The sequence below is a fragment of the Phyllostomus discolor genome, chromosome 3, assembly GCF_004126475.2.
Source record: "Phyllostomus discolor isolate MPI-MPIP mPhyDis1 chromosome 3, mPhyDis1.pri.v3, whole genome shotgun sequence".
Taxonomy (NCBI): Eukaryota; Metazoa; Chordata; class Mammalia; order Chiroptera; family Phyllostomidae; genus Phyllostomus; species Phyllostomus discolor.
This window is the reverse complement of record NC_040905.2, coordinates 173,642,436-173,655,845: the sequence shown is the minus strand read 5'-3', so window position 1 is coordinate 173,655,845 and position 13,410 is coordinate 173,642,436. Positions and strand designations below refer to the sequence as shown.

General features: G+C 44.2%; 1 protein-coding gene across 1 annotated transcript in view; it reads left to right on the top strand.

Annotated features, from left to right (window-relative positions):
* Window positions 1–9,968: 9,968 nt before the first annotated feature.
* Window positions 9,969–13,410, top strand: part of GNA14 (G protein subunit alpha 14) — a 161,876-nt gene continuing 158,434 nt past the window's right edge. The window contains exon 1 of the mRNA XM_028530548.2: window positions 9,969–11,058. Within this exon, the coding sequence (XP_028386349.1) occupies window positions 10,935–11,058 (124 nt within the window). The 5' untranslated portion in view covers window positions 9,969–10,934. The remainder of the gene's footprint in view (window positions 11,059–13,410) is intronic.

The window sequence follows — 13,410 nt, the reverse complement described above, 5'->3', positions numbered from 1 at the left end:
TCTACAAGCTTTTCAACTCAGGGTAAACTCAGATCAGATCTTTCTCAGTCAACTCATGGTCTCAAGTCTTTCCTTTACCCTGAATTCCAAAGGAAGGAAGAGGGTGGGGGTCAGAGAGAGGTCTGACCCGAGGTTCTCATCTGACCACAGCTTCCACTACAGTGTCTTCCTCTCCACCTTGGGTCAAGGTACCTCTTCTCTGTGGCATCTACAGAGATGTGCAGATTCCCTTCCCTGGCTCTAAGTGCGGTGTTTTATTCTGGTGTCACCTACTAGGTCCCCACAGCCCCGCCTCAGGTCCTTCCAGCTCCATTGCCCACTTCTGAACCTTCCTCAGGAGGATACACCAATTTTCAGATTCCTCTTCTGGGCTCTAGGGCCATAGGATCACAGGTTTCTTCCCTTGCATGTTCCAAGTGGCATTTTTTTCTATTCTATTATTTTTTTAACTTCAAAAAAATTATTGTAGATTTCCCCATTGCCATTAACCCCCTTATACCCCCTCTCTCCTGCAATCACCTCGATTCCATTCCTCTCCTCTCCTCTTCACTACATTTCATTCCACTGCATTCCATTACCATTCTTTTTATACTTCATTGAATCTTGAGAGCTGCCCAGTCAAACATAGCTAGTGGCTATAAAACATTTGAAGTGTGGCTCATCTCAATGGTGATTGCTATAAATATAAAGTATACACTGTAAACAGCAGCTTAATAGAAATAAAAAATTCACTAGAAATTGTAATACTGAACAAGTGATAATGTGTCGACAATATATTGGGCTGAATAAAATAAATGACCAAAATCAATTCCACCCTTCAGTGGCGGATGTATTCTCTAGGCTTGGTCAGTCAGAGGACTCTGTTACTCTGCCCATCGTGAATCAGTTCAGGGAGGAACCAGTGACTCAGACTCAGTTAATCAGAGTGAATCTCGGAACTTTTGCTAGAATATTGTAAAGAAGGATATTCGTTTCTGTCGAGGTTGCCAATAGATACCAAGAAGCGCGGAGCTTCTGGCAGTCAGGCTGGGCGAGACTTGCCCGAGACGAGAGTTCAGAGGCAAGTCCAGTCAAAAACACGGAGAGAGACGGCTTCCTTGTGACGTGCTGGAGCATCTGAGTCTAGCAGATCCTAAAGCCAAAGCCATCCCTGAATTTCTGTGCCCTAATCGTTAATGAATTTCATTTTTCACTAAGGTCAGTTCATATCAGGTCTCTCTGTTGTTTGCAATCAACAAGCCATGCCCTGTTTCCACAAATCAAGGGTCCACAGGGGTGTTCTGTTTTCCTTGCTATTACAGAATATACATAATATTATGTATACTATACATGATACAGTATAAAACAAATTTCAAATCATATATATATGGCACCACAATTTGTTGGTTTTTCTAAGACTAAACTGTATTGTGGAAATGGAATTTGGGCAGAGTTCAGTAGTACAATCATAGGATTATATAGCCTGCTCTTCCCCTGCAACCAACCCCCTTCTCCAAAATCACTGGTCAAATAATTCTGAATATTTCCTCCAGTAGATTATGAGATATATAAAGATAACTCCCATTTCTCACAATTGTTATTATACCAGTGTTCAATACATAGCTCAAGAAGCTGGATTGCTTACGTGTCCTGGGTCTTCCATAGCTCACTGACATTACAGTGCCTGTATACTCTAGGCACCCAAAAGAAAAAGGTAAACTCTCCAGAAAGTGGAAACTGTTGTAATATAGTTTTTCTTGGCCAACAAACCACTTAATGTCTAACTTGCTTCAAGGGCTCTCCCATGGCTAGTTTTGATGTGCTTACTTCATCCTGTATCAGTTCAGAAATAATCTGATTTAGCAGATGAATAACCATTGAACTATATAAAATATTACCAAAGAGTTCAGATTATCTGTGGCTGCTTAGTAAACTACTTGAAACTTAGTGGCTTAAAACAATGACCATTTCATTATATATTGGAATCTGCGGGCTAGGAATTGGGGTGGGCTTGGCTGGTGGCTTCTCTGCTCCACGTGGTATTGCCTCAGGGTCCCTTGGTGAGCTCTAGCTGGGTTAGGCTGGAAGGCCTGGATCCTTGATTCACATCCCTGACGCCTGGGTGGGTATTGCTGGGAGGATAAGCTCAGCCAGTTAGTCACAGGGTCTCTCCAGGTGATCTCTCCAAATCTTTAAGAGGCAGCTCAGGGCTCCAGCAGTGAATGATTCAGGAGACAGGAGATGGAAGCTGCTAGTTTCTTGAGGCCTGGACTTAGAAACTGACCCAGTGTCATTTCTACTCTCCTTCATCAGTCAAAATAGCCACATAGCTCGCCTCGCTTCAAGAGGAGGGAACATGTCTCACTTCTCGAAAAAAAGGTGTGTGCAAAGATTGCTGGCCATCAGAACCCACCATAATGGCACTGTAAAGTGGGCAGGTGGACTTCCTCATGTTTAGAGGCCTCAAGGAGGGACTCGAGTACTCAACAAGATAGAAGGCAACTATATATTTTCTTCTTAACTCCATATTTCTGACCAATATTTACCAAGTTTACAAATCTTAAAGTTATGAAGAGAAATACTAAGTGAAATATATAATATTTAGGAGAGGAGAACTCTGTTGTTTGTTCCATTTGTGAAGACCTTTAAAAAACTGGATGTTGGATTCAGATGTTTTTAATCAACTTTTACTTTTGCAAGAACTCAATGGCTAAATTCCTTTCTGGACTGGACAGGCAATGCAAGGCGTTCTTCTGCTTCTCTTCCTCTGATGGGAAGCCTTGCTATGTGATTCTCATCTGCTGCTGCTTCCAGACGGTCGGAATTGTTCCAAATGGCTGTGCGAACTCTTCCTTCTTATACCCATAGTATCAGAGTAATAGTGGAAGTATCTGTTGTGGGAAAATGAAGTATTTTTGTTTGTTTACATTCAGTATTGTCTTGTATTAGTTGCAGGTATACAGCATAGTAGTTAGATAATCATATATTTTACAAAGGGGTCCCCCTAGTCTTTTAAGCACCCACCTGGTACCACACATAGTTATTACAACATTATTGACTGTATTCCCTATGCTGTACTTTAGGTCCCTGTGAGTATTCTGTAACTACCCATCTGCCCTTCTCAATCCCTTCGCCTTTTCCACCCAGCCCCCCCCACTCGCTTCTGACAACTGTCAAAATGGTCTCTTTATACCTTTGAGTCTATTTCTGTTTTGTTTATATTGTTCCTTAGAATCCACATATAAGTGAAATAATATGGTATTTGTCTTTCTCTGACTTATTTCACTTAGCTTAATATACTCTAGGTCCATTCATGTTGTTGCACATGGTAAGATTTTATTCTCTTTTATGGCCAAGTAGTATTCCATTGTATATATGTACCACAGCTTTTTGAAAATGAAGTTTTGATGGTGATGATATGATTTTAAAAGTAATGCTGTCTATGATGAATGAATATACTAGTTTCAGGCAAGGAACCAAAGATTTTATATACATACCCTCTTCTAAGCTTTACCAATAATCCAACGAGGTAGGTGTCATTCATTCATTAATGTCACAAATACTTACAAGCACTACATGGCTTCCTAATGGCATTGCTTTAGCACCTGCAGCCATGAGAGCTTATAGCTAGGACCGTCCCTAAACTTCTCAGTCCTAAGAGCCAATAAATTCTATTTGTAACTTAACCCATTTACACTGGGTTGCTGTTGCTTACAGGCAGGGTCTTAACCTCCACAAATCAAGGGTCCACAGGGGTGTCTTGTTTTCCTTGGTATTACATAATATAGTATAAAACAGGCCAGTGTCCAGCCACAAATCTCATATTGCTGACTTTTCCAGGACTGAACCTCATTGTTGAGAATGGGATCTGAACAGAGTTGGGTGGTACAATTTTAAGATGATGTGGCTTTCTCAGCACAGGTCCTAGGGATACAGTAGTGAATAAGGTAGTTAGAATCCTTTCTCTCATGGGACTCACCTTCTTTTTCTGATGGGAGAAGGCGATAGACAAATAAAGAAGATGGAAGGAAGAAACCAGACAATGACCAATGCTGCAGTGAAAACATAAGGGTGTGATGATACGAAGTGGATGGGACAGGGAGGAGTGGCTCCTTTAGGCCCAGGGGTCAAGGAAGCCTGCATTTAGTCAGTCACATTTAAGTTGAGACCTACATGCCTAGTATAAACCAAACGTTTCAAGGTCTAGAGAAAGGCTGATTCAGTCAGCAGAGCAGATAGTGCAAAGGCCTGCATTATGTCCAAAAAAAAAGGGCAAGTGCTTTGTTTCTCTTGTGTGTGCATGTGTGTAAATGCTTTTAATTTTAGACGATCTACATGGTGTGGTTTTCTTTCAAACAAGCCTCCACTCTAATAAATCAGGGTGAAGATCAATGAGGAGCTCAAGATGACATCAGTCTCATTTGTCTAAGGCAGGGGTGTCAAACTCATTGTCACTGGGGGCCACATCAGCCTACGGTTTGCCTTTGAAGGGCCAAAATAATTTTACAACTGCATAGATGTAACTACCTTAACTGTTAAGGAGTTGAAATTGCATTCGGCCCTTTGAAGGCAACCTCGAGGCTGATGTGGCCCAGGTGACAATGATTTCACACCCCTGGCGAAGGCCTGGTGTTGTGTGGATGGGCAGGAGCAGCCGTTTATAATGTCAGGTGAGAGACCCCAGGCAATTGCCAAATTTGTTAACATTTTTCCATTTCTAAGCCATCCTTAAAGAAAGTCATATATGGAGTCATATATACATGGGAGTAGAGTGTATTTGAAACAGGAGGGAGGATGTTTATGAAGCTGGAGAGGTAGGCAATGGCCTATGCCCCCTGGTTGAGAACAAGGACATTCAATTTTGTTTTCTAATAGGAACCTATTGAGGGATTTTAAGCTAGAGAATGGTGGGATCTGTTTGGGACTTTTATAGCTCCATTCTGACTGTCTCATCCTGTGGCAAGTGGATTTTAGAGGATGAAGAGTAGAAAGAAGGAAGACCAGTAACAAACTCTTGTTTTAGTCCAGGTCAGAGGTGCTGTTGGCTTGGTCAGAAGCGATGGCAGCAAAAATAGAAATGAATATACCTGGGGACCACATGTAACACAACAGAGGACAATTCAGGGACCTCATTCATAAAGATTAAATGTGTGTGACATCCCCCAGCTGCTTAATTGCAGAACTGGTGGCTGCATGCAGCGGTTTCCAAAGAATTCAGGATGCGGCTAGAGGTCTCATCTGTGATTGCGAAGGTCTGTGTGGGAGGTGGAGCGAAGAGGCAATCAATAGGTGTTTGGTGGGTGCTGAGATGAAAACAGTAGAAGGAAGATACATTTGGGAAAACAAAGTCAAGTTTTGTTTCGGTTTTGGACTGTTAAATTGAGATGGAGATGCTGATTAGATATCCAAGCCAATATGTCAAGAAGAGAGTTGAAGTTAGGGTTAAGGTTATGCTTTGAAATTCAGGGAAGAAGTCATTGATAAATGACATTATAGTTCATGTGGAAGAGTGAATATCTGAATAAAACTAAGAAGTGTTTGATAACACTGACAGGTGATATGTCTCATTGATATTGACATATTCCATACAGCTCCTGTAATCGAACCAAGATGGTATTGATATGGGAATACATAGCTCAGTGGAACAGTATAGACTCGAAGAAATGGATTTCAGTCAAAATGAAACTGTAATACATGACAAAGATTACACTCTAATTCTTCGGGAAAAGGATGGACTGTTCAATAAGTGAATGATGTTGGTACAGCTGGCTATCCATCTGGAAGAAAATAAAATTAGTCTCCTATCTTACACATTTTACAAAAATAAACACCAGATGGACTAAATATTTAAATGTTAAAAAGAAAATAATAAAAGTGCTTGCAAGAAAATCTAAGATACTGCATGTACAATCTAGAAATGGGGAGATCATCCTGCAAAGACTGGAACTTTGGAAGCTGTGCAAGAAATTAAAGGTATTTAGATATGTAAAATAAAATATTTTCTATGGAGAAAGATTCCACTAAAAATTATAAAGGGCAACTCTGACTGGTGTGGCTCAGTGGATTGAGCACCAGCCTGAGAACCAAAGGGTCACTTGTTCAATTCCCAGTCAGGGCACGTGCCTGGGTTGTAGGCCAGGTCCCCAGTGGGGGGCACATTGAGAGGCAACCATGCATTGATGTTTCTCTTCCTCTCTCCCTTCCTCCCCCTCCTCTAAAAACAAATAAATAAAACCTTCAAAATTTTTAAAAAAATTATAAAGGACAAAAATGTATTTGAAAATTTGTAATTCAGATGGCAAAGTTGATATGTAATGTTGAAGAGTTCTTACAGTTTGTAAGAAAAAGACAAGTGGCTTAATTTAAAAAATGGGCAAAGGATGTAAGTAGACGATTCACAGGGTGGCCAGTGCAAATGCTAACATGCTTTGAAGAAATATACAAATTCATGAGCTGTCAGGAAACTGTGAGGTAAGACAACATGTTAGCATTGTCTGTATTTTTTTAGGGTGCCAAAAATTAATGAGTGATGTTTATTGCTGGTAGGGATATGGATATTCATATTTTTTGGCAGAAATATGAATTGTTATAGTTTTTTGGAACAGGAATCTGGTCACATCTATTAAAATGAAAAATGTATATATCATATCTTTCAATTATGCAGTCTTTTTTCCCCTGGGAATCTATCCCATAGAAATAAGGGCACTAGTGCATGTGAATTTAGATACAGAGAACCTATTGCAGGTTTGTTTTTAGTGGCCAAAAATTGGAAATAAAAATGAATGCTTCTCAAAAGGGAAAAGCTGAAAAAAATATGGTCCTTTTATGTTATAAAATACTATGAATATACAAGGGAAGATACCCCAAAACCCAGAATTTATTTATAAAAAATTGTGTATTTATTCTTACATGTTTTGCAGTCCCCTTCAAAGTACTCTCCATCTGATGCAATACATGTATCGAGGTGTTTTTTCCACTGCTCAAAACAGTGTTTGAACTTGTCGATTTGGGTGCCTTTTAGTGCTTCTGCTGTTTTTTGTTTCACCTCTTCCGTATCAGCAACATGTTTCTCTTTGAGGACTTTTTTGATTGCAGGAAACAAAAAATGTTGCTTGGGGGAGATCAGGTGAATATAGAGGGTGGGGCACAGGGATCATGCTTTTTTTGGTCAAAAACTGCTGCACTCAGTGCGGTGTGGGCAGGGAAACTTGTAAGTCACCCATCATGAAATGGGAAAATGTGTTGAGAGTCTTCAAAAAAAATTCACTGAAGCCAAACACAGCCTCTCACAACAACACCAGCTGGTACACTGACACAGGTGGGTTCCCAGAACACTCACCTAGTGGGAGAAGCCTGTAGTACAAGGGACCCACCCTTCAGAAAATAATTCTGGGATTTTTTTGGTTCTCCCTCGTATGAATGTATGAAAGACTGAATCTGAGGTAATCAGTTTACTTAGATTCCCATTAAGGTATTGTTGGAGGGGAAAGGAAAATATAGAGTTCGGGTAATATGGTCTCATTTTAAACTAATGGTGACAAACTCCTTCTGTTTGTGCTTATATATGTTTATGGGGTTTTTATGCTTATGAAGCATTACAAGAGCATAACAAAATAGAGAAGAAAACATACTAGATTGTTAAAATTGGTTCATTCTGGAGGAGAATGATATGAGTGCAGAGGAAGACTTATGTAAAAAAGGAAAACAAAATAAAATCTCCTTCCTATAGCAAAGATTTTTATTCTTAAGTTCTGGAGGCACCTAATTCCCATGAAAATTCAAATTTAAAAACAGTAGATATTCCTGCACACCCAAAGTCGTGTGTGTTCGAAGACAGGCTTCATTGTCCATATAGCCATACATCTCAACAACGGGGATGCACTCTGAGAAATGCATCTCATTGGGCAATTTTGTCACGTGAACATCATTGGGTGCATTTCCACAAACATAGACAGCACAGGCTACTGCACACCCAGGCTGCCTATTGCTCCTGGGCCACAGACCTGTACTGGGTTACTGTACTGAAAATTGTAGGCAATTGTAACTCAATGTAAGTATTTGTGTATCTAAACATAGCTACAAAGATCCCTTTGAGCCTAATCTGGTTCATCCCTCTCATTTTGCAGTTGAGGAAAGTGGGGCCAAGATAACTAACAGAGCTGCCCAAAATAATTTTATAGCAGAGAGTTAAAACCAACCAAAAAGCTATGACTCAGAGCAAACCCCTTGTTAGTGTATGCCTTTTTGCTCTCTTAAAAATGTGAGCACATGTGCCCATAATAAAGCTTGTATCATACTGTTTGTTTGTATTGTGCTTTTTTCACTAAATACATTTTGAGGTTTCCCCCTAAATCTTGTATTGTTATTTACACATTTGTCACTGACATATTGACATAGTGACTATACAACTTCCCATTGTATGGCTATACCATAATTTATTGGACTTATTCCCTGTTGCTGGGCATTTAGTTTTTGCTTTGTGTTATTGTTGTTACTAGAAATAAAACCTTTGCACCTAAATTATGGCTTCTCTCTGATGATTCATTTTTTCCTTTTTATTGAACTTATTGGGGTGATACTCGTTAACAAAATCACACAGGTTTCAGGTGCATGATTTCACAACACATCATCCGTGCACTGCATTGTATGTTCACTACCCCAAGTCAAATATGACTGAAAACTTCTGATTATTTCATAAGGGGAGAAATACCAGGTTGGTTAAAAGGGATGAGCCCATTTAAGGATTCTGATACATACTAACAAGTTGATCAGTCCAGAAAAGTTATACAGACTTGCCACAAGTAATGTTTCATATCTTTTTTGAAATATTATCAACTTTGAAACAGTTATTCTAGATAATGTGGAGTTCAACATTGCCCTAATTTCACTCATTTAAACATACTAACAATTATGATGCAACTATTAGGTTGAAAAGATAAGTCTTATTCTCATATTGTAGGTGAACCTGTGAAGTGGGGCGGGGAGGAGGGGGCGGAGAAACCTATGACTAAATGTGAAGGATCTATGGGAAGTGTCCGGGTTTTCCTGTAGGGGTCACTGTTACTGTCAACTTAGGCCTGCAAGGAAATGAAAATAAAGTCATGCATTTAAGAAGGTATGCTCATTCATTTTTAATGCCTGAGTTGTCTACGTTCTCTAAACTTCAAAAATAAATAAGACCTTCAGCCAAATAGCATCATAGTGCCAAGCTCTTTATTAACGACGCCTACTACTCTCTCCACTCAATATGCTCCTGTGCTTGAATTGATTAAATGTGTGCGACTCGTGAAAGGCACTGCTGCTTGCTCTTAATAGAGGACGCATTAGCTAATTACCTAACGCCAATAAAGTGGTTTAAGTGGCATGTATGCTGACATGAAAAAGAGGAGAGGGGGGAAAAAGCATTCATCGCAGTGAACGACAGGATCCCTTCTCCTCACCTTCCTTTTTTCTGTCCCCCCCCCCCCCGCCCCCGTGAACCTGTTTGCTCTCTGCTTCAGAAACGACGCAGAACACAAAATCAGATATAAGCTGCATTCTATAGAGCTATTTGAGTACAAAGAGGTGCTTTTCAATCTTTAAGTTTTTATCAAATGCAGCTCAAACGCGCTCCCGACGATCCAGGAGCCAGGCCGACGTGGCTGTGAGGACACGCCTTTCTTTACCAGGCGGCTGTCAGGCTTCAGGGCTGGGGCAGGGAGCATTGCAGGTGTTGCTGGAGACGTCTCAGCTCTCTCTACAAAGCAGGAGTCTTCCCCAACATAAATGCAAAGTAGCCTGCCGTTTTCCATGCCGCACATCTCCGCCCTCCTCGTCCGGTAGTGTAGGAAGGGCTGGCAGGATATTTACTCTCCGCTCTTGGACTTCTCTTATTTAACTGAACCCAACAGCATTTGCTTCTCTAAGCACAGTGCCAGCGGGTTAAGGGCTAGCCGCACCTGGCGACCGAGCTGACCGTGGGCTTTGACCAAGCCTGAGCTGGGCTGGGGCCTCCGGGAAGCTGAAGGAGCCGGGTTAGGAAACCAGGGTGTGTAATGTAGAGAGCTCAGCCTAGTCTCTGGTACGCTGTGTCCCGCGGCGGACGCTTGGCTTCCCTCCACTCCTCTTGCAGCTGGGAGGAGGTTGCGGCTGGGAGTTAGTGAAACTCTCACCTGTCGGAACCCGGATCTGAGCAGGGAGCAGGCCAGAGCGCGGTGGTCACCGCAACCTCGGCAGGAGGCCCTCCCCACGCTGGGACCGCCGCAGTGAGGGAGGCAGGTGTGGGGGCTGCTCCCAAAGACACTAGCCGCCCCCACCCGCGGGTCCGCACTCCAGCTCCTCGCCCCTTTCGCCCACACTCGCCATCGCTTGATGTGCCCCAAGGTCAACTCCTGCAGACGCCAGGGTTGCAGGTTCGAGACGCTCCGCCTCCTCCTGGCACTTAGAGCCGTAAGCACCAGCGGGAACCTTCTCTGTTGGTCTTAGTCTGCGGTCATTGCTGAGGTTTTCGGAAGCTTGGCTTCTGACCGACGCCGCGCCTGCACCCTGCCCGGGCTTCCCCGGAGCCTGGGAGATTCCGCGCTCTCCCTCCGGCACGGCACCGGCACCGGCCACCGACGCCCCAACTTTTTACGTGCTGTCTGCGCTCCCTGACTGGCTGTCCACCTCTGGTGCGAACACCATTCGCAACTGAGCTCAGCTCTCCCTCTTCTCCCCCCGAGGGAGTGCAGGCTGCGTGAGCCCGGATCCCGGGTTGCACTTGATCAGTGCCAGCGCTTGGGACTTAACCCCTGCCTCGGAGCCCACCGGGAGGAGAGATTGAACCCGAAGGTACAGGCCTCTTACTCTGAAACTCAAGTCGGCCCCCCTCTTTTCTCTCCGAAACCGGGCGCCCGTCGCGGGTCGGCCCAGCGAGCGGCCGGGAGAAAGATCCGGGCGCTCCGGGCCGCACCGCCCCGTCGGTTGCAGCGAGCACCATGGCGGGCTGCTGCTGCCTGTCAGCGGAGGAGAAGGAGTCGCAACGTATCAGCGCAGAGATCGAGCGGCAGCTTCGCCGGGACAAGAAGGACGCGCGCCGGGAGCTCAAGCTGCTCCTGCTGGGTGAGTGACACCTTCCTTCCCGGCCTTTCCCTCGTTCGGATCCCCGCCTCCAATCCCGGGGCGATACAAATGCCTTAGGCGCCTGTCTTTTGCAACTCCAGCTGGGTGACTTTCAACTACCCCCAAACGGGTTTGAGACGCGGACCCTTGACCTCTGCGTGCCTTCCCCCATCTGTTCTGGTTAGTCTCTGTCCGTAAGCCTGGACCTCCCCATCTTGCCCCTTCCACCCCGCCAGCGCACACAGATTCTGCAGAACCCCATCTTGGATGTTCGGGTCGGTGGTGGGGAACTGCCTGATTCGTAGGGTGGGTTCAGCTGTCAGTTCTAATAAGTAAGTACTGTTGTTGACAGAGCACTTACCAAGTGCAGGACTGTGCTAAGTTCTTAGGGGCATCATCACCACCAACTCAGGCGGACAGGTAATGTCTCCATCTTAGAGAGTTAAAAACGGAGGCCCAGAAAATTGGGAAGCTTGCCTTGACCAAAAAAAGGCAAAAGCAGATACCCGGTCAACCATGTGGGTGAAGCCCAGGTCCTTGCCACCTCCGTCACTGTGACCCACCTCCACTTGCCACCCGTGGCCCTTCCCTGGGAGGCCTTTCTGTTTGCAGCAGACCCTAAACTTCCTTGCCCAGGTGACTCAGCGTGGGGAGGTCCCTAGGATTCTGGCTTTGTGTTCCTAGGTGCTTTGGCTACTTCTTCATTTGGCTCTTTTGGTCTCCCTGCTCCAGGTAGGACACCCTTTCTCAACATCAGAAAGAACTTCTAAGGTTTGCCCCAGGAAAGTAACCCTGTTCAATCCATTTGCCGTTTGAGGAACAGAGCAGCTAGCAGCAAGTATTTCAGCTTTTTCTTTCATCCCTTCCAGACAGGACTCCTCTCTCACACCAGTTTGTCTTTGATATAAGGAATCTTCCTCCAGAAAGAAAGTTGATGTAGTTAGAATAAAACAGAGAAGGCTTTTAGTCTGTTTTGCCTTGAACCTGAGTAACAAATCTCTTACACTTATTTCCAGGGTTTAGAGGGCAGGGTGTAAGCTTCCCCACACTGTGTCCCCTCCCCCCACTGTGCTAAGTGTCTGCGGGGTGAAGTGGCCTGCCCACCCAGAATCCCTGTTGACCTTCAAGTCCCAGACGCCCGTGGAATTCCCTGCCTAAAATCCCCCAGCTTGCTTTCAGGGCCTTCACAAGCAGAGAGGGCAGACTCCATCCCTGAGGAGTGCCCAAAGGAGCAGGTGTGCCAGGTTGTGGACTATCTTGCAAATGTGGGCTGAGGGCCCACAGGATGCCCCAGAGGCCTCCCTGGGGAGGGAAGGAGGCTGGGTAGGGAAGGGAAGGAATTCACGAATTGCCAGAGTTGCTTTTTCCTCTCTGGCCTGCAACTCGGAAGGGTCTGAGAATTCTAAATCATACCTGGACTCCAGGTGGTCATAAAGCTACATTTGTCAAGGGAGGAGGATTATGTGACAGTTTGCTAGTTTGATTAGCATTTTAAAGTAGCAATTATGTGGGCCTCCATTTGTATTCTTGCCCCTGACCCCATAAATGATAGGGGCAGCCTTGGCTTTAGCTGCACACTTTTTCTTGTCAAGGACAGGCTGAACCCTCTTTCATTTTGAATTATTTTGATTGTGTCAGTGTAAGAAGTACAGTGTCTGGAATACACCAGGATCTTGGCAGATGCTGGCTCTTTGTATGAAAAATGAAGCAGTAATCTGAGCTATACTATATTGGTAATAAGCCTATTTGTTTGCAGTAAAATGCTTGCATTTACACTCAGACTAGGGGAGGAATGTGCAGAGATAAATTGTTTGCCCTGGAAGCAGAATTTAATCCTGACAACTAGAATCATTCTTCATCTTCCCAGGCCCTTGCCCCAACCCTCTTCCCATCCCCTTGAGGCAGGACTGCCTGACCTCCCAGGACCCCCATTTTCATCAGGCCCAGCTGTGACTAGCTCTTTGTGTTGGTGCCAGTCACTCAGAAATTGCTAGACATTGTTTCCAAGCTACATGGAGCTGTCCAGAAGCCCCAAAGGATGGACTTCAAAACCTCTGATTTCTTTCAGTCTTTAAGGGAGTAGGGTGCACTTCCATTTTTTCTCAAAATAGAGGAGTCGTCAATGACTCAGAAAACACAGGCATCAGGGAAGGGTATGCTATTTTGTTTGAAGTCAGGCAGTTCGAGTGCAAAGTTCATTCACCTGAGCCTCTGTAGTAGGTGGAGGTGAGCCATTGCTCAGATACCTCAGGTGAAAGCTCCAGTTTGCAAATGGGACTGTAGGATCTTGTGTCTTTCAAGTGTGGACTGGCCTGAAAAGCCACCAGCTCTTTCACAAAGAAGCATGCTTTT